The 20,942-nt window shown below is 47.4% G+C and overlaps 1 protein-coding gene and 2 pseudogenes across 1 annotated transcript; all 3 read right to left on the reverse strand.

Annotated features, from left to right (window-relative positions):
- Positions 1-2,857: 2,857 nt before the first annotated feature.
- Positions 2,858-3,730, reverse strand: LOC132216466 (phosphoethanolamine/phosphocholine phosphatase-like; annotated as a pseudogene).
- A 5,559-nt stretch (positions 3,731-9,289) lies between these two features.
- LOC132217225 (gastrula zinc finger protein XlCGF64.1-like) lies at positions 9,290-10,905 on the reverse strand (the record flags this gene model as incomplete). Its single annotated transcript, XM_059667308.1, has 3 exons — positions 10,856-10,905; positions 9,949-10,694; positions 9,290-9,612 (listed from the first exon to the last, which is right to left on the reverse strand). Coding segments are annotated over exons 1-3 (1,119 nt in total), but the record flags the coding sequence as incomplete, so codon positions are not given.
- A 6,691-nt stretch (positions 10,906-17,596) lies between these two features.
- On the reverse strand, positions 17,597-18,469 carry LOC132216467 (phosphoethanolamine/phosphocholine phosphatase-like; annotated as a pseudogene).
- Between the last annotated feature and the right edge of the window lie 2,473 nt (positions 18,470-20,942).

The following is a 20,942-nucleotide window of genomic DNA, read 5'->3' on the forward strand; positions in this document are numbered from 1 at the left end:
GTTGATATTTGGCTCTGTTGACTAATGAGTTTGCCGATCATTGCCCTCTGTCGACGGAAACAAGGTGAGAATGGGGCTGGTGCATATTTACTTATTAAACACTCACCCGGAATATTGTGAGCCTTCGAGTATTCTGGGGTGTTGCACTCAGTCTGGCCACACCAAGGCTCACAGAATATTCCTGGTGAGTGTTTAATAAGTAAATATGCACCAGACCCAAACTCACCTTCTTTCCATGGACCTCGGGCCTCGAATTAAAATAAAATGAGGATCTACAACTCCTCTCTGGTCCAGGCGGTCTTCACTCCTTTTGAGTCGTCTTCATCTTGAACAAGTCCTCCGAGTCCTAGATGCTCTTTAACTGCTCTCTCAAATACCTCATACCCTAACAGGCACAAACAAGTGTTTGTTCATGTTTATCTGCAATGAATATGAACCTTCCCACTATGAATGTCTTCATGCCAGATGATGGTGCTTCCAAATCCCCAGATGCTAAATACAAACCTTCATCTCATCTCTGACTCTTACCCCACCCTGCCCCTCTTTCAAACTCAAAATTAGAAAATGCAGGTGGCCACACCTAAAATACTAATCCCAGATCCAAGTGTGTCTTCCATCTCCAGGGCTACCATAAGGGGCCAGTTACCATCCCACTCTCCCAGAGGATCTCACCACCTCCCTATCACCCATATTGCTCTCCATGCTGCAGCCACAGGGCGTCTAATGAGACCTGAGTCAGATCACCTGCCTCCGCTGCTCCAAATCTCCCATTGCCCCCATCCCCTGCAGAACAGACAACCGTGTGGTCACAATGCTCCTCTACACCTGACTCCGCTCCCATTCTTACCTGTTCCCATCAAAGAGAAATGCATTCCTGCAGGTTCCAGAACCAGCTGTCCTCACTCTGAGCCTCGACCACATGTGAAACCTGTGCCTGGAAGGACCTCCTACATCTCATTCCACTTTTTGCCAGAAAAACATGGACCACTTCATACAACCTTAGTCATGGACTTAGAATTCTGGACTGAGTATCTGCAGGTCCCAGGGCAGGAAAAGGGGCGGATAGCCCCAGGACACCTCAACCTCAGAGGCCACGAGAGTGTGAGGCCCTGAAAACAGCTCCACAACCCAGACCCTTATGTGGCTCTGCAACTGCAGGAACATGTAGGATCTAAAGGTCTGTTGAGGGCCAGGAACCCACCCCAGGACCCGGAGCCTCAGGCTGCTCAGGGCCCTGGCCCCGCCCTGGTGCTGGGTGATGCCTGCATTCCTCCAGGGCTTGGTGCTCAGTGCACACTCTTGTCAAGTTCCTTATCTTTCACAGCACTCCTCCTTCCCACCCCTAACTCCTCTCCTCTCCCATTTAAGGTGTGATTCTTATCAGCAGTTTGGGGAAATGTTTGGAATCCTACCTCAGATAACGTCCCTCTGCTGTTCACAACCACCCATGGCCCCAGCGTCCTGAGGATGAACGTAAAACTCCTCACACAAAACTTTGCCTCATCTTCTTTGTTGCCTTTAAACACAAAACAGACCTGGGTTACCAGAGTCCTCACAGCTCAGCCACACCCCCACGGCCTGACTGAGTGGCATTGCACCCTGTCACCCTCTTTCACCCCATCACATATTGTGTCACCTACAAGCTACTCACTGTTCTGGGTGCTGGGAGGCGAGCTGCAGTGCCTGACAGCATGGTAGGATGGAGGGTAAATGGGGTGAGGCTGAGTTGACCTCAGTAAGCAGAAAGGAGTCCGGGAAGCATGGAGACCTCAATCCGGCCTGCTGCAAGTCAACAAGCCTCAGACACCGCCTGCACAGCGGGAACGCTGCCTCTGATGGCTTGTCCTAGTCCTGATGCTGCCCACTGGGCCCTCTAAGTCGATAGAACGAGGAGGTAAAAATGTCCACCTGGAGGATTAATCTGGGAGTCACGCCCAAACCAATGAGCGCCAGGCTCAGGGGCCTCTCCTGGGCTTTCATTGGCTAAATGCAGCCATCATTAGGCGCATTGCCCTTTGGGTAAGGAACTTTCCAGGCCGCGCAGGTGGCATTAGGATCCCAGTCACTGCCAGGCCATTGAGCATATTGGGGTTGGGGCCCCCGAATGGCTGCGGGAAAAGACAACCTTCGGTTTTGGTGGCTGGTGGCAGGGTTAAGGGGAGTGTTGTCTGCAACGGAGCCCTTATTTGGAGATATTACTTCAGTCTCCATGAAGGTCAGAATGCTCCCTTAGGTAAAAATTATGTCAATTATTCCTGAAGACCACAAATCTAAGTGGATATGTAGATAGTTACATTTTTAAAATTTTATTTTGAGGGCGAAAATGACAGGGAGAGAGAAAAACACAGGTGGGGAGCCTCCTCCCCACCCTTACCCACCGTCTGGGCATCCAGCCAGGAACCTGTCTTGTGGCTCCACCAGGAATTGCAACCTTTGTGTACGTGGGAGGACAGTCAAACAACGGAACCACTCCAGGCCTCAGAGGGTTTTTTTATTATGATGATGATTTTATAAAATATATTTCATTGATATTTTACAGAGAGGAAGAGAGATAGAGAGTTGGAAACATCAATGAGAGAGAAACATCTATCAGCTGCCACCTGCACACCCCCTACTGGCGATGTGCCCGCAAGCAAGGTGCATGCCCTTGCCCGGAAATGAACTCGGGACCTTTCAGTCCGCAGGCCATACTCGAGCCACTGAGCCAAACTGGGTAGGGCCAGAGTTTCTATTTTATTTTTTTAAAAAATCTGAACACTAAAGATTTAATTTTTAAAAAAGAACAACAAAGACTAGATTGTCTTTCCCGATCTTCCTTCCTCACTCCTGGTCGGGGCACCCCCTGCAGGCCGCTGTCTCAGCACACCCTCAGCACCTGCTGCAGATGGAGGCGCACCTCCTGGGCGGTGTCCCAGGGCACCACGGTGGCAGGGAAGGAGCTGGGCTCGGCCTTCTGTGCTTCCTGGATCAGGCGGTGCATGGGGTAGCCGCGGCGCGGGAAGGCCACGTCGCCGCCGGCCAGCAGCCCCAGGGGGCAGAAGTCATTGGCGCCGTCGCCCACGTAGAAGAGGCGCTGGAAGTGCACGCCGTCCTGGGCGCGCTCGCGCAGGTAGTCGCTGAGCACCTTGTGCTTGCACATGTTGCTGGGGCACCGCGCGCAGCTGTGGGAGTGGAAGGGCCGCAGCGCCAGCAGCCCCCGCGCGTCGGGCCCGGACGGGTTGCTGAGGATGCGGCGGAACAGGCCCAGGTGGCCGGCGGCGCGCAGCGCGCTCTCCACGCCGAAGGTGTTGGCATCGGAGATGACGATCACCTCGAAGCAGGCTCCCTGGTTGGCCACAAACTGCAGCAGGTCGCCCATGCCCGGGGACAGGGGCATGGCCTCATAGACAGCACGCAGGTCCCGGGGCTGCACACCCTGCTCGCCCAGGTACCTGAAGACCCTTTGCATGTACTCGTTGTAGCAGCCCTCGCGGTAGGTGGCGCGCAGGCTCTCTGGCAGCCGCTGGCCTGGCGCGGTGCGCAGGATGGAGTCGTCGCTGTCTTGGTCCACGATGGTCTCGTCAAAATCGAAGGTCAGGAGGAAGCGCAGGGTGCCCTGCACAGCCATCCTGCGGTCCTGGGAGCAGGGGGAGGGAGAGCAGCCGGAGGAGGGAGCAAGCGAGAGCAGGCCCTGCAGGCGAAGACCTGGGAGAGGCTGGTTAGCAGGCCTCAGCCAGAGGCACTAGCACATCCAAGACCTGAGGAGGACCCAAGGCTGGTTAAGCCCGGGGAGCACCCAACGCCACAGCGGCGCCTACCCCAGCTCCCTGCCCGCACCCTGGGCACCTCTGAGTTAACAGTGCTGGGATTTATCCTCAGAGGACCAGCAGCCTAGCCAGGTTCTGTAGCCAGGATCTCCAGACAAGTTCTGTGTTTCTTGTCTTGTTACATCTGTATTTATACCAGTTGATTTTAATCCTATCATTTCTATTCCAAAGGTTAGGGCGTTTCTTATCTCCATTCCAAGGTTACCCTATTGTTTTATTAAGCTACAAGGAAGTAACTGAGAGAGATTATCACAAGTAAAGATTATGTAGCTTAAGGGTGATTTTTCATATTTAAAGCGATTCATTACCCGCCTGGCTCTTAGTTAAGGGGTTTATTCCCTCCCTAACTCCAGGGAAAAATCCTCACCTGGGGAAACAACCTTTCTCTGGGAGGTGGTCCAATTTAAAACACATAGTGTTAAGAGGGGGAGCAAACATGCCATATATGCCAGGTCCCTCGAAACATAAGCTGTGCAGATGTTTCTTCCCTGCAGCGACTGTGTCAAGCAGCAAGGGTGGATCGGCTTCTGGCACAGAGGAAATCATTGCTAAGCAAAAACTCTTGAGATCTCATGGAGACCAGTACGAGCAGCATGTAGGCAGTTTTGACGTCAGTGTTCCTTAGAAAAAAGAAGAGACCATACAATAACTCTAAAATGTGTTTCACTTTTAACAAAGAAATGTGGAAGTTAGGTACAAGGCTAGCAATGTCCATGGGGTTACTAACATGAATGGGGAACAGGGCATTTGTTTCCTATTTTGGTGTAACCAGCTGGACATACATGGCAGCTTAGGACACACACCTTTACTATATGAGTTTCATAGTGAAGTACTTCAGCTATAGGCTCTTTGGGACTTTTGCCCAGGGTCATACTAATTGAATTCAAAGTGTTGGCAGAGACCACCATCTCATGGAAAATTCAGGGTTCATTTCTAAGTTCATGTGTTTTTTGTGTGTATGTGTTTGTTTGACAGAACTGTTTCTTTATTTAAATGCTTTTGTTGATTTCAGAGAGGAAGGGAGAGGGAAACAGAGTGAGGAACATCAATGATGAGAGAGAATCATTGATTGGCTGTTTCCTGCACTGCTCTTACTGGGGATGGAGCCCACAACGGGCATGTGCCCTGGATCAGGATCAAACCCAGGACCCTTCAGTCCACAAGTTGATGCTCCATCCACTGATCCAAACCAGATAGGGCAGAATTCCGTTTCTTTTGGGTGTAGAACCAAGTCCCTGTTTTCCGGTGGTTGTTGGCCGGCAGCTATTCTCAGCCCCTGTAGTGTATCCTTCAGGTCCCAGCCATGCTCCCCTCTCACAACATGGACACTTGCTTCTCCAAATTCAGCAGAGAATCTCCCTTAGGCTGCTATGACGGATGGAGTCTTGTACAACACAACCACAGGGGTGCGTATCTCATCATTGTTAGAGATCCTACCTGTAAGGACAGCAAAAGGGCCTTTCTTTTTCCTTGCTGTAGCCGTCCATAATCAATGAGATGCAGCTGGTAATTAAACTGCAAGATTGTTAGCTCCTCTGATTCAAAGCCCTTCTTTTCAAATTGCAAGATAAGCTACTCTCAACACTATGTTCTTGTATCCACCTCCTTCCTCATGTTTTTTTTAATTAAATCTTTATTGTTCAGATTATTACATTTGTTCCTCTTTTTGCCCCCCATAACTCCCCTCCTCCCAGTTCCCGCCCCACCCTCCGCCCTCACTCCCCACCCACTGTCCTCATCCATAGGTGCACAATTTTTGTCCAGTCTCTTCCCGCATCTCCCACACCCCTCTCCCCACCAAGAATAGTCAGTCCATTCCCTTTCTATGCCCCTGATTCTATTATGATCACCAGATTATTTGTTCACTTGATTCTTAGATTCACTTGTTGATAGATGCATGTTTGTTGTTCATAATTTGTATCTTTACCTTTTTCTTCTTCTTCCTCTTCTTAAAGGATACCTTTCAGCATTTCATATAATCCTGGTTTGGTGGTGATGAACTCCTTTAGCTTTTCCTTATCTGTGAAGCTCTGTATCTGACCTTCCGTTCTGAATGATAGCTTTGCTGGATAAAGTAATCTTGGTTGTAGGTTCTTGGTATTCATCACTTTGAATATTTCTTGCCATTCCCTTCTGGCCTGCAAAGTTTCTGTTGAGAAATCAGCTGACAGTCATATGGGTATTCCCTTGTAGGTAACTGAGTTTCTTTCTCTTGCTGCTTTTAGGATTTTCTCTTTGTCTTTTGCTCTTGGCATTTTAATGATGATGTGTCTTGGTGTGGTCCTCTTTGGATTCCTTTTGTTTGGGGTTCTCTGCACTTCCTGGACCTGTAAGTCTATTTCTTTCACCAGGTGGGGGAAGTTTTCTGTCATTTTTTCTTCAAATAGGATTTCAATATCTTGCTCTCTCTCATCTTCTGGCACCCCTATAATTCTGATGTTGGTACGCTTGAAGCTGTCCCAGAGGCTCCTTACACTATCTTCGTATTTTCGGATTCTTTTTTCATTTTGATTTTCCGGTTGGGTGTTTTTTGCTTCTTCGCATTTCAAATCTTTGACTTGATTCTTGCACTCCTCTGCTGACCAGCCATTTCAACAAAGAAGACAAATACAGTGTAAATAATTGCATGAAAAAACGTTCACCATAAATATTTATTGGGGGGAAAAAATTTTTAAAAAATTTGTTAGGAAAATGGAATTAAAACAAAGCAAGTTAACACTACACTCATTTCTCGGCCTATTATTAAAAAGATTAAACATCACATGTGCTGGCAGGTTTGTGGAAAAAGGAGAAATTTCATGACTGTGGGTGGGTGGAAAGGCAAAGGGAATGAGACCATTTTAGAACACAGTTCTGCATATACTAACAGGTAAAACATTCACCTACACTGCATCAGTTTGATAAGTAAAACATACCTCTATATAAAGAACTGAAGGGATTATTCCCAGCAGATTTATTTTTAATATCCCAAACCTGGAAAGAACTAAAACCATAGACAGATCAATAGGTAAACTGGTTATTCACAGAACACAGTATGACTCAGCCATAAAAAATAATTAACTATTCACATAAGCATTCGTGTCGAATCTCAAAATAACTGTGTAGCATGAAGGAAAGCAATATTTGTGTACCCCTTATAGTGCTTCTGAAATTATGAAAAATATTAACTAATCTTAAAAAAATAATAACTAATCTGGTAAAGGAAGGATAATCAATGACTGCATTTAGGGCTGGGGAAGGCAGAAGGAGAGATTACAAAAGGGCAGGAGGTAACTACAGGGTGTGGCACAAGTAGGTGTAGAGCTGTTGGCATGAAAATTACTACAATAATTTAAAAATAATAAAAAACAAGAATAAACTCTTCCCTGGCCAGTGAAGCTCAGATATTTGAGCACCATCCCTTGCCCTAAAAGGTCACTGTTTCCATTCCAGCTCAAGGCACGTGCCTGCCTGGATGCCCTGTAGGTGACGTGCGGGAGGCAGCTGCTTGATGTTTCTTTCTAATATCACCATTTCTCTCTCTCTCCCCCCCCTCTCTCTGTCTCTCTCTCTCTCTCTCTGTCTCTCTCTCTCTCCCTTACTCGCTTTGTGAAAAGTCATTAAAAATATTTTAAAATATGTAAAATACTTATTTAGAAAAATGGAGAGTCAACTCTGTGATTTGCATATTCACATCTGTATGCCTGGTTTTGCCCGAACCTGTACATGGGTGAGAGATAAGTTTATGTCACATGTGACCATTTTAGAGCTTGATCCCTATGTCCAAGCTCACCAAATAGTACAAACATACCTAAATAAAACCTCAAAATGTGCTTCCAAATGAAGGCCCCGATATCTCTGTCTTGTTAGAAAATTAAAATGACAACCCTATATGGGCTCTACCATCTCTCTCCTAATTTCCTGGGAGCACCAGCCTTGCCTCAGTGGCAGCAAATATTGGCAAGAAGTGAAGACTATGGCCATCAGAATCAACAGGAATGCTGACTGGGTCACAAATGCCACATCCTGGGAATGACTACAAGATTGCCCTTCCTCTAGCTTTGAGGTCTGGCCTGTTGAGCAAACCTTGAGGTGAACACCTTAGAGAGGCCAGAAGAGGAAACAGACCCTTTAGATTATTTTCTCTAAAAATGACTTTAGCCACAGCAAACAGTGATGGAAGAACTGAGGACGCCTGTGTACAATGACCACACAAGTCACACGTCCTTAGTCCTTTGTGGGTAACGTTCAGAAGAGGCGCGATTCACTTAATTCACTGCACTCTTTCCCACTCACCATGAATACAGGGATTCTGGCCCAGTTGTAGTTTAACCTAACCCTCAGAGTCTCAATACAAGCGACACCAGCCTATGAAATGACATTCATAACGGCGCAGGGCACCTTGACAGTATGTAATACACACTGTAAACAGAGAATAGCATTCACATTGTTCACAGAAGGACAACAAAGCCCCCCACCCCCATCTTCAGGATGACCTCAGACCTCAATCACAGGAGGCATCAGGCTGCAAATGAGAACCACCAAGTCATGCCGCCTTTCTTTCCAGGTCTAGGGCAGCACTGCATTACAAGTGAATACGGGACAAAGTGATTTTCTGACTCCACGCTTTGCCTTCGGGAGCACAGCAGGTTGGGGATTCCCACAATGTCTGTTCCCCTGTACAAGCTGACGGATGCCAAGAGTGCTTTCAAATCAAGCCAGGCAATGAATAGGACCAACAAAATGAAAGGTACTAGTACATGAGTAAAAGCACCTGGATAAAAAGATCAGAAACCAGAGATGTGTTAGAAAATAAAATGGGTTTGCAGGTTGGTGAACTGGAAACTGAAACAATTTATCACAGCATAAGGTGATCTCGTGAGAGAGGTGGCACTTAGCTGAGGATGGGTGCGCTGGATGAACCCTCAATAACTCCATTTCCTAGTCAGAGGAATGAAGATCCTGCCAAACGCTAGGAGTAATCACAGTTTGCTCAGGCCGAGGTGAGAACACAGAATTCCTTTTCCCTGACCACGCAGGGGTTGTGACTGAGGCACCCTGTTCAGGTGAGCCAGGCGGTGGAGGTGAAATAGCCTCAGCCAGAAATACTCCCACTGATCTCAATCGGGTAGTAGGCCCGAGCAGCTTAGCAAGTGCCATGCAGTTATCTAAAGCATCACTTCTACTTGAAATTTAATGAGGAATCTAGCCGAGTGCATGTTGTGATAAAAGGGGTTTATGTTCTGTTCAATGGGTATCAAAGGGTCCCCTTCAGCGTTGTTATTGTCAAAGAGAAAAAGCAAGTATTCGGTGCACATTCAAAGCTTTTCTCCATTGTGAACATTCAGGTGTCTAAGGAGGTGAGATTTTCGACTAAAAGTTTTCCCACATTCACTACACTCATGAGCCCTTTCTCCTGTGTGAATGCTCTTGTGGTTAAAAAGGGTACCATGGCATCTAAAAGATTTCCCACATTCACTGCATTCATAAGGTTTTTCTCCAGTGTGAATTCTCTGATGTTCGGTGAGGGCACGCCTTCGTCTGAAGGACTGCCCACATTCACTGCACTCATAAGGTTTTTCTCCAGTGTGAACTCTCTGGTGTTCAGTAAGGGTAAATCTTTGTCTAAAGGACTTCCCACATTCATAGCACTTAAAAGGTTTTTCTCCAGTGTGAACTTTCTGGTGGTTAGTAAGGTTACACCTTAATATAAAGGATTGCCCACATTCATGGCACTCATAAGGCTTTTCTCCAGTGTGAACTCTCTGGTGTTCAGTGAGGGCACGCCTTTGTCTGAAGGACTTCCCACATTCACCACACACATACGGTTTTTTTTCAGTGTGAACTCTCTTGTGTTCAGTGAGGGTACATCTTTGTCTAAAGGACTTACGACATTCATGGCACTTAAAAGGTTTTTCTCCAGTGTGAACTCTCTGGTGGTTAGTGAGGGTACACCTTAATCTAAAGGACTGCCCACATTCACGGCACTCATAAGGCTTTTCTCCAGTGTGAACTCTCTGGTGTTCAGTGAGGGCACGCCTTCGTCTGAAGGACTGCCCACATTCACCACACACATACGGTTTTTCTTCAGTGTGAACTCTCTGGTGTTCAGTGAGGGTACATCTTTGTCTAAAGGACTTCCCACATTCACTGCACTCATAATGTTTTTCTCCAGTGTGAACTCTCTGGTGCTTAGTAAGGGTACAACTTTGTCTAAAGGACTGCCCACATTCATGGCACTCTTTTGGTTTTTCTCCAGTGTGACCTCTCTGGTGTACAGTGAGGTTGGACCTATGACTGAAAGTCTTGCCACAATCAGTACACTCATATGGCTTTTCCCCAGTGTGAACTCTCTGGTGCCGATTAAGAACAGAGATATACCTAAAGGACTTCCCACACTCACTACACACATAGGGCTTTTCTCCAGTGTGAAGTCTCTGGTGTTGATTCAGGTTAAACTTATATCCGAAGGCCTTCGCACTATCACTACACTCATACGGCTTTTCCCCACTGTGAACTTTCTTATGTCGAATGAAGCTAGAGATTCCTCTAAAATTTTTTTCAGATTTGTTACTTGCATAATTCACTTCTCCCTTGCAGACGCTCTGTTGAACAACTTTCTGGTTGTGGCTGGCAGCATTTCCACATTGACCCCACTGTTTGTGACGTTTTCCAGTAAGAAGGTTCTGGGAAATCTCACTGCCACTGTGTGGCTCCTCAGTGTTGAGAGGGGCCTGGGGCTGGAGAAGCTCTGAGGTGGCTGGCAAGTCTTCCCCAACCTCCCGACTGGATAAGGGCAGCTCTGATAAGTAGAAGCTGCACCTGGTCCCAAACGAGGCCCTGTCCACAGCTTCTTTCCAGTGCTTCTTCTTTTTACTGTCTTCCCTCTGTTCCTGGTGAGGGATTGCACTGAAACAGAAGTCTCTCACACGGGTGTCATTGAAGAAGGCTTTCTGCTCAAGGTATGCTGCCTGTGACTCAGTCAGGTGCAGAATGTCTTTTAACACAGAGAAACACCGCTTACACACATGGGTCCTCTGGGTTGCTGGCTCTGTCTTAGACGCCCTGACCTGTGACTCTCCTTGTGCAGAAACACTTTGCTCAGAACAGGCCTCTTCATCATCCGTTTTATGACAACAACCTGAAAACAGAGAAATGAGGAGGAAATGGATGTGGACTACGGTGATGAGGAAAGTTCCATTACAAAAATAGGTTACACATCATACATGTGTTCCATGAAATTGTCTGAAAATAACAGATGTGCTGGAAGGATTTATCAAAGGCTCCAGTAAAGTTCTGGAACTCTGAATATCATAAAACAAGGAAAGCCTCACCAAGAATATGACACAAAAATGGCAAGCACCACATAGAATTGAAGCATGATCATCAGCTCCTTCTTCTGCTAACAGTGTTCAGCAGGGCTTGTGTGCTGGTGACATGGGCAATTTGTACAGAAGGTTGCTTATGTCTTATTCCTAATAAAATTCAAGAGCAGAGGTTCTAGGACTACTTAAGCATGTATGTGCACCTCATACCACATGTGCAGGTCCATGTAGGAGAATATAGCACAGGGAGCAGTGCCCAGGGACAGGTGATGTAAAAAGTGACAAGGGTGAAGATAGCCAAAAGACATGATGATACAGATGAAATGATCAGTCATCAAAATGTGAATAATGGTAAAGAAAATGTAGAAATAAGGTGTGGACAAACGCATCTGCACCTAAAGATGGTCAAACACAAGCGGGTTCCTGGTGTGATCTGAACAAAGCCCTCATGTGAAACTTTCCCCCAGTTTCCACTCAGTAGGATCAGGCCTCATCAGAGACCATCTTGCCAGTTCACCCTGAGACAAAATACAGGTTTCTCCATGCACCTTCTACTCTATAAATACATACAACCTAAATATTCAGAGTATTAATGAAATACAAGGGAGGTAAGCAGCCAGCACTAACCCAGAGCAATTCGGAATGCCATAGTATTCAGGGAAGGAAATATTACAAACAACAATTGATGTAGGATGTTACAAGTACAGCTACGGTTCATGTAAGTAGAGATGATAACCTGGCACAGGCTGTCACAAAGCGCCTTACCTGGATGAATGGTATAGAAGTGGAAGACATGAGGACAGAGTCACCTTCCCAGGAAGAGAAAGTTCAAAGTGGGTCCCATTAAGCTCATTGCAAGACTCCTGACTGCCAGAAACTAATTGCATTTTCTGAGGCAGTGGGTGTAACGAATCTTGGGGAGTCCAGAGCTCAGGACTCCCCACACAGCTCGCCCCTGGCAGCCACAGCACATTTGAAAGGACAGTGGGCGATGTTAGTAGAGGCCATGGTGTGGCTGTGAGAGCTATGCTTTGAGAATAAAGGAAGAGTAGACATCACCTCAGGACATTGGGACAAACATGAAGGTCTTACCTGCAGATGAGACGAGTGCAAACACTTCCAGCATCACATTGCAGTAGAGAAGTCTCTGAGCCTCATCAAGGATCCCCCACTCCTCCTCAGAGAAGACAACAGCCACGTCCTCAAAGTTCATATTCTGTCATAATGGGGACAGTTCAATCCACGATTAGCTTTTCTCCTAGGATTTCAAGTTCTTCATACTTCCCACCCTCCACATCCGTAATCTCCCTCTACACTTCATCAGACAAGAACCAGGCGTTTGGCCCATCAAAATCACTCTCTCCTTACATTCCTACTGTTACTGTGTCTTCCCGCAACAATAAAGGCAGTTGAGCAGAGAGTAGATACCTGAGCTCGGGGCCTCACATGTAGGCCACATTGCCTCTTGTCGATACAGTGGGTGTCACCAACATAGGGAAGAGAGAGATGTTGGCCATAAAGAAAATGTGAATGCTTTATCACTTATTTTCTCAGGCAATAATCTTGTTATCACCCAGATCTCCCTCAGAGACATGAAAAAACGTGGCCTTGTGCTTCACCCATCTGGCTCTGATACCATGCAGTTGAGGCCATCACCTTGCACTACCTGCTCAACATAATTCTTTGAACCACACTTCTCTCACACGGCTTCATTTCCAGGGGCACATCTTCAAAGGCAACATAAATTTGCCCTCGTGAGAACACTGTATTTCCTACTCATCTTCTCCTCCAAATGTCTAATTCACAGCCTGTGTAATGTGTTTCTCTCTCTCTCTTTCTATTTCCCTTCCACATTCCACTGCAAACATGCAAGCCCAGCTGACAGCAATATATGCTATCTCGTTCCCATTGATCAATGTGTCAGCCCTCAAAAACCATAGGAGGTGTACATATATGTGACACCTCAGCTCTGCACCTGTCAGGTCTCACCACAACACCCCTATTTTCAGACAATTACAGTAAAATTCCTCATATCATCTTATATCATATCAGCCAGTAAGCACCAAAAATGGACTCATTCCTCATTCACCCTTATTGCAACATCCAGTGTCCTGTGGCCATGAATTCACACTCCCTCTCCAAGGACACATCACTCCTTCTCCCACACCCCTCTCACACTTGCACTCCCACAACCACAGCCCCCATAGTCATCTCCTTGACTCCCTACTCATTACTCAGCATGTGTGGTTTAGTGACTGCTTGGAAAGTTCAAACAGGATTAAGTTCTACACCAGTGATGGCGAACCTATGACACGCATATCAGAGGTGACACGCAAACTCATTTTTTTGTTTGATTTTTCTGTCTTAAATGGCATTTAAATATATAAAATAAATATCAAAAATGTAAATCTTTTTTACTAAGGTTGCAAAGATCAAAATATCTGTATATGTGACACGGCACCAGAGTTAAGTTAGGGTTTTTCAAAATGCTGACACGCCGAGCTCAAAAGGTTCGCGATCACTGCTCTACACCAACTCTGACAGTCCACACTCATTGAAGGAGCCTTGAGTCTTGTTATGAAGACCTCCCCCACCACCCAAATGTGTTTTTCTTCAACCTCACCTATTGAGAACCACATCAAGTCTTAGATATCCAGAGCCCACCTCCACCAGTGCTGCACATGATCTCCCATCCCCAGTCATAGCCCTCACCACTCAACACTCATGGCCGATAGCCCTCTACCCCTGTTGTATCGAAAATCAGCAAGCTGGACAAGACGCCTTAATGAGTCCATTAATTTGGAGTCATCTTTATTGCGTGCAGGTTCCAATAAGATTACCTCTGTCAAGTTCTGAACACCCAAAAGAGGAATGATTCTCTTTTTATATCTTTCTTAGGCCCTTTTGTCAGTTATTTTTGTAGACGGCTTGTAACCTTGAGTACATATCATATGTAGGAAACATCTGTCATATCTATACAGACACCTGTAACCTTGAGTGTCATATCTATACAGACACCTGGCATCAATATCAGTGTATCAGTTAGATTGTTAGCTTTCAAGGTCAGGCAATTAAGTTTATCTTTTCTACTCAAGCAAAAAACAAAGTTATTCTACAGTCTGAAAATAAAAGTTTTGACCTACAGAATAAGAGACGGTCTTAGAATATCAGAGTAGTTCCAACAGCAGTTTTTTAAAGGAGGGATTCCTAAGCTTCACCCCATACCCAGTGAGTCTCACAGACGGCCACTCATGCCCTTCACCAGTGGATCTCAACCTTCCTAATGCCAGGACCCTTTCATACAGTTCCTCATGTTGTGGTGACCCCCAAGCATAAAATTACTGTGGTTGCTACTTCATACCTGTAATTTTGCTACTGTATTAATCATAATGTAAATATCTGATATGAGGGATGTATTTTCATTTGATTTTAATTGGAGGCCCTAGGTCAGTGGTCGGCAAACCATGGCTCTTGAGCCACATGCGGCTCTTTGGCTCCTTGAGTGTGGCTCTTCCACAAAATACCACGTGCGGGCCCACACATACAGTGCGATTGAAATTTCGTGGCCCATTCGCAGAAGTCAGTGTTTGGCCTGGGTGGGTCTATTTTGAAGAAGTACTGTTGATAGTTGGCTCTGTTGACTAATGAGTTTGCCGATCATTGCCCTATGTCAATGGAAACAAGGTGAGATTGGGGCTGGTGCATATTTACTTATTAAACACTCACCCGGAATATTGTGAGCCTTCGAGTATCCTGGGGTGTTGCACTCAGTCTGGCCACACCAAGGCTCCCAGAATATTCCTGGTGAGTGTTTAATAAGTAAATATGCACCAGACCAAAACTCACCTTCTTTCCATGGACCTCGGGCCTCGAATTAAAATAAAATGAGGATCTACAACTCCTCTCTGGTCCAGGCGGTCTTCACTCCTTTTGAGTCGTCTTCATCTTGAACAACACCTCTGAGTTCCAGATGCTCTTTAACTGCTCTCTGAAATATCTCATACCCTAACAGGCCAAAATAAGTGTTTGTTTGTGTTTATCTGCAATGAATATGAACCTTCCCACTATGAATGTCTTCATGCCAGATGATGGTGCTTCCAAATCCCCAGATGCTAAATACAAACCTTCATCTCATCTCTGATTCTTACCCAACCCTGCCTCTCTTTCAAACTCAAAATTAGAAAATCCAGGTGGCCACACCTAAAATACTAATCCTAGATCCAAGTGTCTTCCATCTCCAGGGCTACCATAAGGGGCCAGTTACCATCCCACTCCCCCAGACGAACTCACCACCTCCCTGTCTCCCATATTGTTCTCCTTGCTGCAGCCACAGGGCATCTCATGAGACCTGAGTCAGATCACCTGGCTCCGCTGCTCCAAATCTCCCATTGCCCCCATCCCCTGCAGAACAGACAACCGTGTGGTCACAATGCTCCTCTACACCTGACTCCTCTCCCCTTCTTACCTGTTCCCATCAAAGAGAAATGCATTCCTGCAGGTTCCTGAACCAGCTGTCTTCACTCTGAGCCTCGACCACATGTGAAACCTGTGCCTGGAAGGACCTCCCACATCTCATTCCACTGTTTGCCAGAAAAACATGGACCACTTCATCCAACCCGAGTCATGGACTTAGGATTCGGGGATTTGTGTCTGTTTTTATGTCCCCAGGTCCCAGGGCAGGAACAGAGGCTGGACAGCCCCAGGACCCCACGACCTCGAGGCCACAAGTGTGTGACGCCCTGACATCATCCCCACAGCCCAGTCCCCTCAGCGGCTCTGCACCTGCAGGAACCTGTAGGAACTAAAGGTCTGTTGTCGGCCTGGCACCCACTCCAAGACACAGGGGCTCAGGCTGCTCAGGGCCCTGGCCCAGCCCAGGTACTGGGTGATGCCTGAATTTCCCCAGGGTCGGTCCTCAGTGCACACTGTTGCCAAGTTCCTTATCTTTCAAAAGACTCCTCCTTCTGGTCCCATATTTCTATCCTCTCCCTTTTAAGGTGTGATTCTCATCAGCAGTTTGTGGAAATGGTTAGAACCCTACCTCAGACAACGTCCCTCTGCTGTTCACAACCACCCAGGGCCCCAGCGTCCTGAGGATGAAAGTAAAACTCCTCACAGAAAAAGGTGCCTCATCTTCTTTGTTGCCTTTAAACACAAAACAGACCTGGGATTCCCGAGTCCTCACAGCTCAGCCACACCCCCACGGCCTGACTGAGTGGCACTGCAGCCCATCACCCGCTTTCGCCCCATCACATGCTGTGTCCCCTACAAGCTACTCACTCTTCTGGGTGCTAGGACGCGAGTTGCAGGGCCTGACAGCGTGGTAGGATGGAGGGTAAGTGGGGTGAGGCTGAGTTGACCTCAGTAAGCAGAGAGGAGTCCGGGAAGCATGGAGACCTCAATCCTGCCTGCTGCAGGTCAACAAGCCTCAGACACCCCCTGCACAGCGGGGACGCTGCCTCTGACGGCTTGTCCTAGTCCTGATGCTGCCCACTGGGCCCTCTAAGTCGATAGAACGAGGAGGTAAAAATGTCCACCTGGACGATTAATCTGGGAGTCAGGCCCAAACCAATGAGCGCCAGGCTCAGGGGCCTCTCCTGGGCTTTCATTGGCTAAACACAGCCATCATTAGGCTCATTGCACTTTGGGTAAGGAACTTTCCAGGCCGCGCAGGTGGCATTAGGATCGCAGTCACTGCCAGGCCATTGAGCATATTGGGGTTGGGGCCCCCGAATGGCTGCGGAAAAAGACAACCTTCGGTTTTGGTGGCTGGTGGCAGGGTTATGGGGAGTGTTGTCTGCAACGGAGCCCTGATTTGGAGATATTACTTCAGTCTCCATGAAGCTCAGAATGCTCCCTAAGGTAAAAATTATGTCAATTATTCCTGAAGACCACAAATCTAAGTGGATATGTAGATAGTTACATTTTTTAAATTTTACTTTGAGGGAGAAAATGAAAGGGAGAGAGAAAAACACAGGTGGGGAGCCTCCTCCCCACCCTTACCCACCGTCTGGGCATCCAGCCAGGAACCTGTATTGTGGCTCCACCAGGAATTGCAACCTTTGTGTACGTGGGAGGACAGTCAAACAATGGAACCACTCCAGGCCTCAGAGGGTTTTTTTTATTATTATGATGATTTTATAAAATATATTTCATTGATATTTTACAGAGAGGAAGAGAGATAGAGAGTTGGAAACATCAATGAGAGAGAAACATCTATCAGCTGCCACCTGCACACCGCCTACTGGGGATGTGCCCGCAAGCAAGGTGCATGCCCTTGACCGGTAATGAACTCGGGACCTTTCAGTCCGCAGGCCATACTCGAGCCACTGAGCCAAACTGGGTAGGGCCAGAGTTTCTATTTTATTTTTTTTTTAATCTGAACACTAAAGATTTAATTTTTAAAAAAGAACAACAAAGACTAGATTGTCTTTCCGGATCTTCCTTCGTCACTCCTGGTCGGGGCACCCCCTGCAGGCCGCTGTCTCAGCACACCCTCAGCACCTGCTGCAGATGGAGGCGCACCTCCTGGGCGGTGTCCCAGGGCACCACGGTGGCAGGGAAGGAGCTGGGCTCGGCCTTCTGTGCTTCCTGGATCAGGCGGTGCATGGGGTAGCCGCGGCGCGGGAAGGCCACGTCGCCGCCGGCCAGCAGCCCCAGGGGGCAGAAGTCATTGGCGCCGTCGCCCACGTAGAAGAGGCGCTGGAAGTGCACGCCGTCCTGGGCGCGCTCGCGCAGGTAGTCGCTGAGCACCTTGTGCTTGCACATGTTGCTGGGGCACCGCGCGCAGCTGTGGGAGTGGAAGGGCCGCAGCGCCAGCAGCCCCCGCGCGTCGGGCCCGGACGGGTTGCTGAGGATGCGGCGGAACAGGCCCAGGTGGCCGGCGGCGCGCAGCGCGCTCTCCACGCCGAAGGTGTTGGCATCGGAGATGACGATCACCTCGAAGCAGGCTCCCTGCTTGGCCACAAACTGCAGCAGGTCGCCCATGCCCGGGGACAGGGGGATGGCCTCGTAGACAGCACGCAGGTCCCGCGGCTGCACACCCTGCTCGCCCAGGTACTGGAACACCCTTTGCATGTACTCGTTGTAGCAGCCCTCGCGGTAGGTGGCGCGCAGGCTCTCTGGCAGCCGCTGGCCTGGCGCGGTGCGCAGGATGGAGTCGTCGCTGTCTTGGTCCACGATGGTCTCGTCAAAATCGAAGGTCAGGAGGAAGCGCGGGGTGCCCTGCACAGCCATCCTGCCGTCCTGGGAGCAGGGGGAGGGAGAGCAGCCGGAGGAGGGAGCAAGCGAGAACAGGCCCTGCAGGCGAAGACCTGGGAGAGGCTGGTTAGCAGGCCTCAGCCAGAGGCACTAGCACATCCAAGACCTGAGGAGGACCCAAGGCTGGTTAAGCCGGGGGAGCACCCAACGCCACAGCGGCCCCTACCCCAGCTCCCTGCCCGCACCCTGGGCACCTCTGAGTTAACAGTGCTGGGATTTATCCTCACAGCACCAGCAGCCTAGCCAGGTTCTGTAGCCAGGATCTCCAGGCAAGTTCTGTGTTTCTTGTCTTGTTGCATCTGTATTTATACCAGTTGATTTTAATCCTATCAATTCTATTCCAAAGGTTAGGGCGTTTCTTATCTCCATTCCGAGGTTACCTATTGTTTTATTAAGCTACAAGGAAGTAACTGAAGGAGATTATCACAAGTAAAGATTATGTAGCTTAAGGGTGATTTTTCATATTTAAAGCGATTCATTACCCGCCTGGCACTTAGTTAAGGGGTTTTATTCCCTCCCTAACTCCAGGGAAAAATCCTCACCTGGGGAAACAACCTTTCTCTGGGAGGTGGTCCAGTTTAAAACACATAGTGTTAAGAGGGGGAGCAAACATGCCATATACGCCAGGTCCCTCGAAACATAAGCTGTGCAGATGTTTCTTCCCTGCAGCGACTGTGTCAAGCAGCAAGGGTGGATCGGCTTCTGGCACAGAGGAAATCATTGTTAAGCAAAAACTCTTGAGATCTCATGGAGACCAGTACGAACAGCATGTAGGCAGTTTTGACGTCAGTGTTCCTTAGAAAAAAGAAGAGACCATACAATAACTCTAAAATGTGTTTCACTTTTAACAAAGAAATGTGGAAGTTAGGTACAAGGCTAGCAATGCCCATGGGGTGACTAACATGAATGAGGAACAGGGCATTTGTTTCCTATTTTGGTGTAACCAGCTGGACATACATGGCAGCTTAGGACACACACCTTTACTATATGAGTTTCATAGTGAAGTAGTTCAGCTATAGGCTCTTTGGGACTTTTGCCCAGGGTCATACTGATTGAATTCAAAGTGTTGGCAGAGACCACCATCTCATGGAAAATTCAGGGTTCATTTCTAAGTTCATGTGTTTTTTGTGTGTATGTGTTTGTTTGACAGAACTGTTTCTTTCTTTAAATGCTTTTGTTGATTTCAGGGAGGAAGGGAGAGGGAAAGAGAATGAGAAACATCAATGATGAGAGAGAATCATTGATTGGCTGTTTCCTGCACTCCTCTTACTGGGGATGGAGCGCACAACGGGCATGTGCCCTTGCTCAGGATCAAACCCAGGACCCTTCAGTCCAGAAGTTGATGCTCCATCCACTGATCCAAACCAGATAGGGCAGAATTCCATTTCTTTTGGGTGTAGAACCAAGCCCCTGTTTTCCGGTGGTTGTTGGCCAGCAGCTATTCTCAGCCCTTGGAATGTATCCTTCAGGTCCAAGCCATGCTCCCCTCTCACAACATGGAAACTTGCTTCTCCAAATTCAGCAGAGAATCTCCCTTAGGCTGCTATGACGGATGGAGTCTTGTACAGCACAACCACAGGGGTGCGTATCTCATCATTGATAGAGTTCCTACCTGTAAGGACAGCAAAAGGGCCTTTCTTTTTCCTTGCTGTAGCCGTCCATAATCAATGAGATGCAGCTGGTAATTAAACTGCAAGATTGTTAGCTCCTCTGATTCAAAGCCCTTCTTTTCAAATTGCAAGATAAGATAAGCTACTCTCAACACTATGTTCTTGTGTCCACCTCTTTCCTCATGTTTTTTTAATTAAATCTTTATTGTTCAGATTATTACATTTGTTCCTCTTTCTGCCCGCCATAACTCCCCTCCTTCCAGTTCCTGCCCCACCCTCCTCCCTCACTCCCCACCCATTGTCCTCATCCATAGGTGCACGAGTTTTGTCCAGTCTCTTCCCGCATCTCTCACACCCCTCTCCCCACCAAGAATAGTCAGTCCATTCCCTTTCTATGTCCCTCATTCTATTATGATCACCAGATTATTTGTTCACTTGATTCTTAGATTCACTTGTTGATAGATGCATGTTTGTTGTTCATAATTTGTATCTTTACCTTTTTCTTCTTCTTCCTCTTCTTAAAGGATACCTTTCAGCATTTCATATAATCCTGGTTTGGTGGTGATGAACTCCTTTAGCTTTTCCTTATCTGTGAAGCTCTGTATCTGACCTTCAGTTCTGAATGATAGCTTTGCTGGATAAAGTAATCTTGGTTGTAGGTTCTTGGTATTCATCACTTTGAATATTTCTTGCCATTCCCTTCTGGCCTGCAAAGTTTCTGTTGAGAAATCAGCTGACAGTCATATGGGTATTCCCTTGTAGGTAACTGAGTTTCTTTCTCTTGCTGCTTTTAGGATTTTCTCTTTGTCTTTTGCTCTTGGCATTTTAAAGATGCTGTGTCTTGGTGTGGTCCTCTTTGGATTCCTTTTGTTTGGGGTTCTCTGCGCTTCCTGGACCTGTAAGTCCATTTCTTTCACCAGGTGGGGGAAGTTTTCTGTCATTTTTTCTTCAAATAGGATTTC

This window comes from Myotis daubentonii, chromosome 15 (genome assembly GCF_963259705.1).
Source record: "Myotis daubentonii chromosome 15, mMyoDau2.1, whole genome shotgun sequence".
NCBI classification, from domain to species: Eukaryota; Metazoa; Chordata; class Mammalia; order Chiroptera; family Vespertilionidae; genus Myotis; species Myotis daubentonii.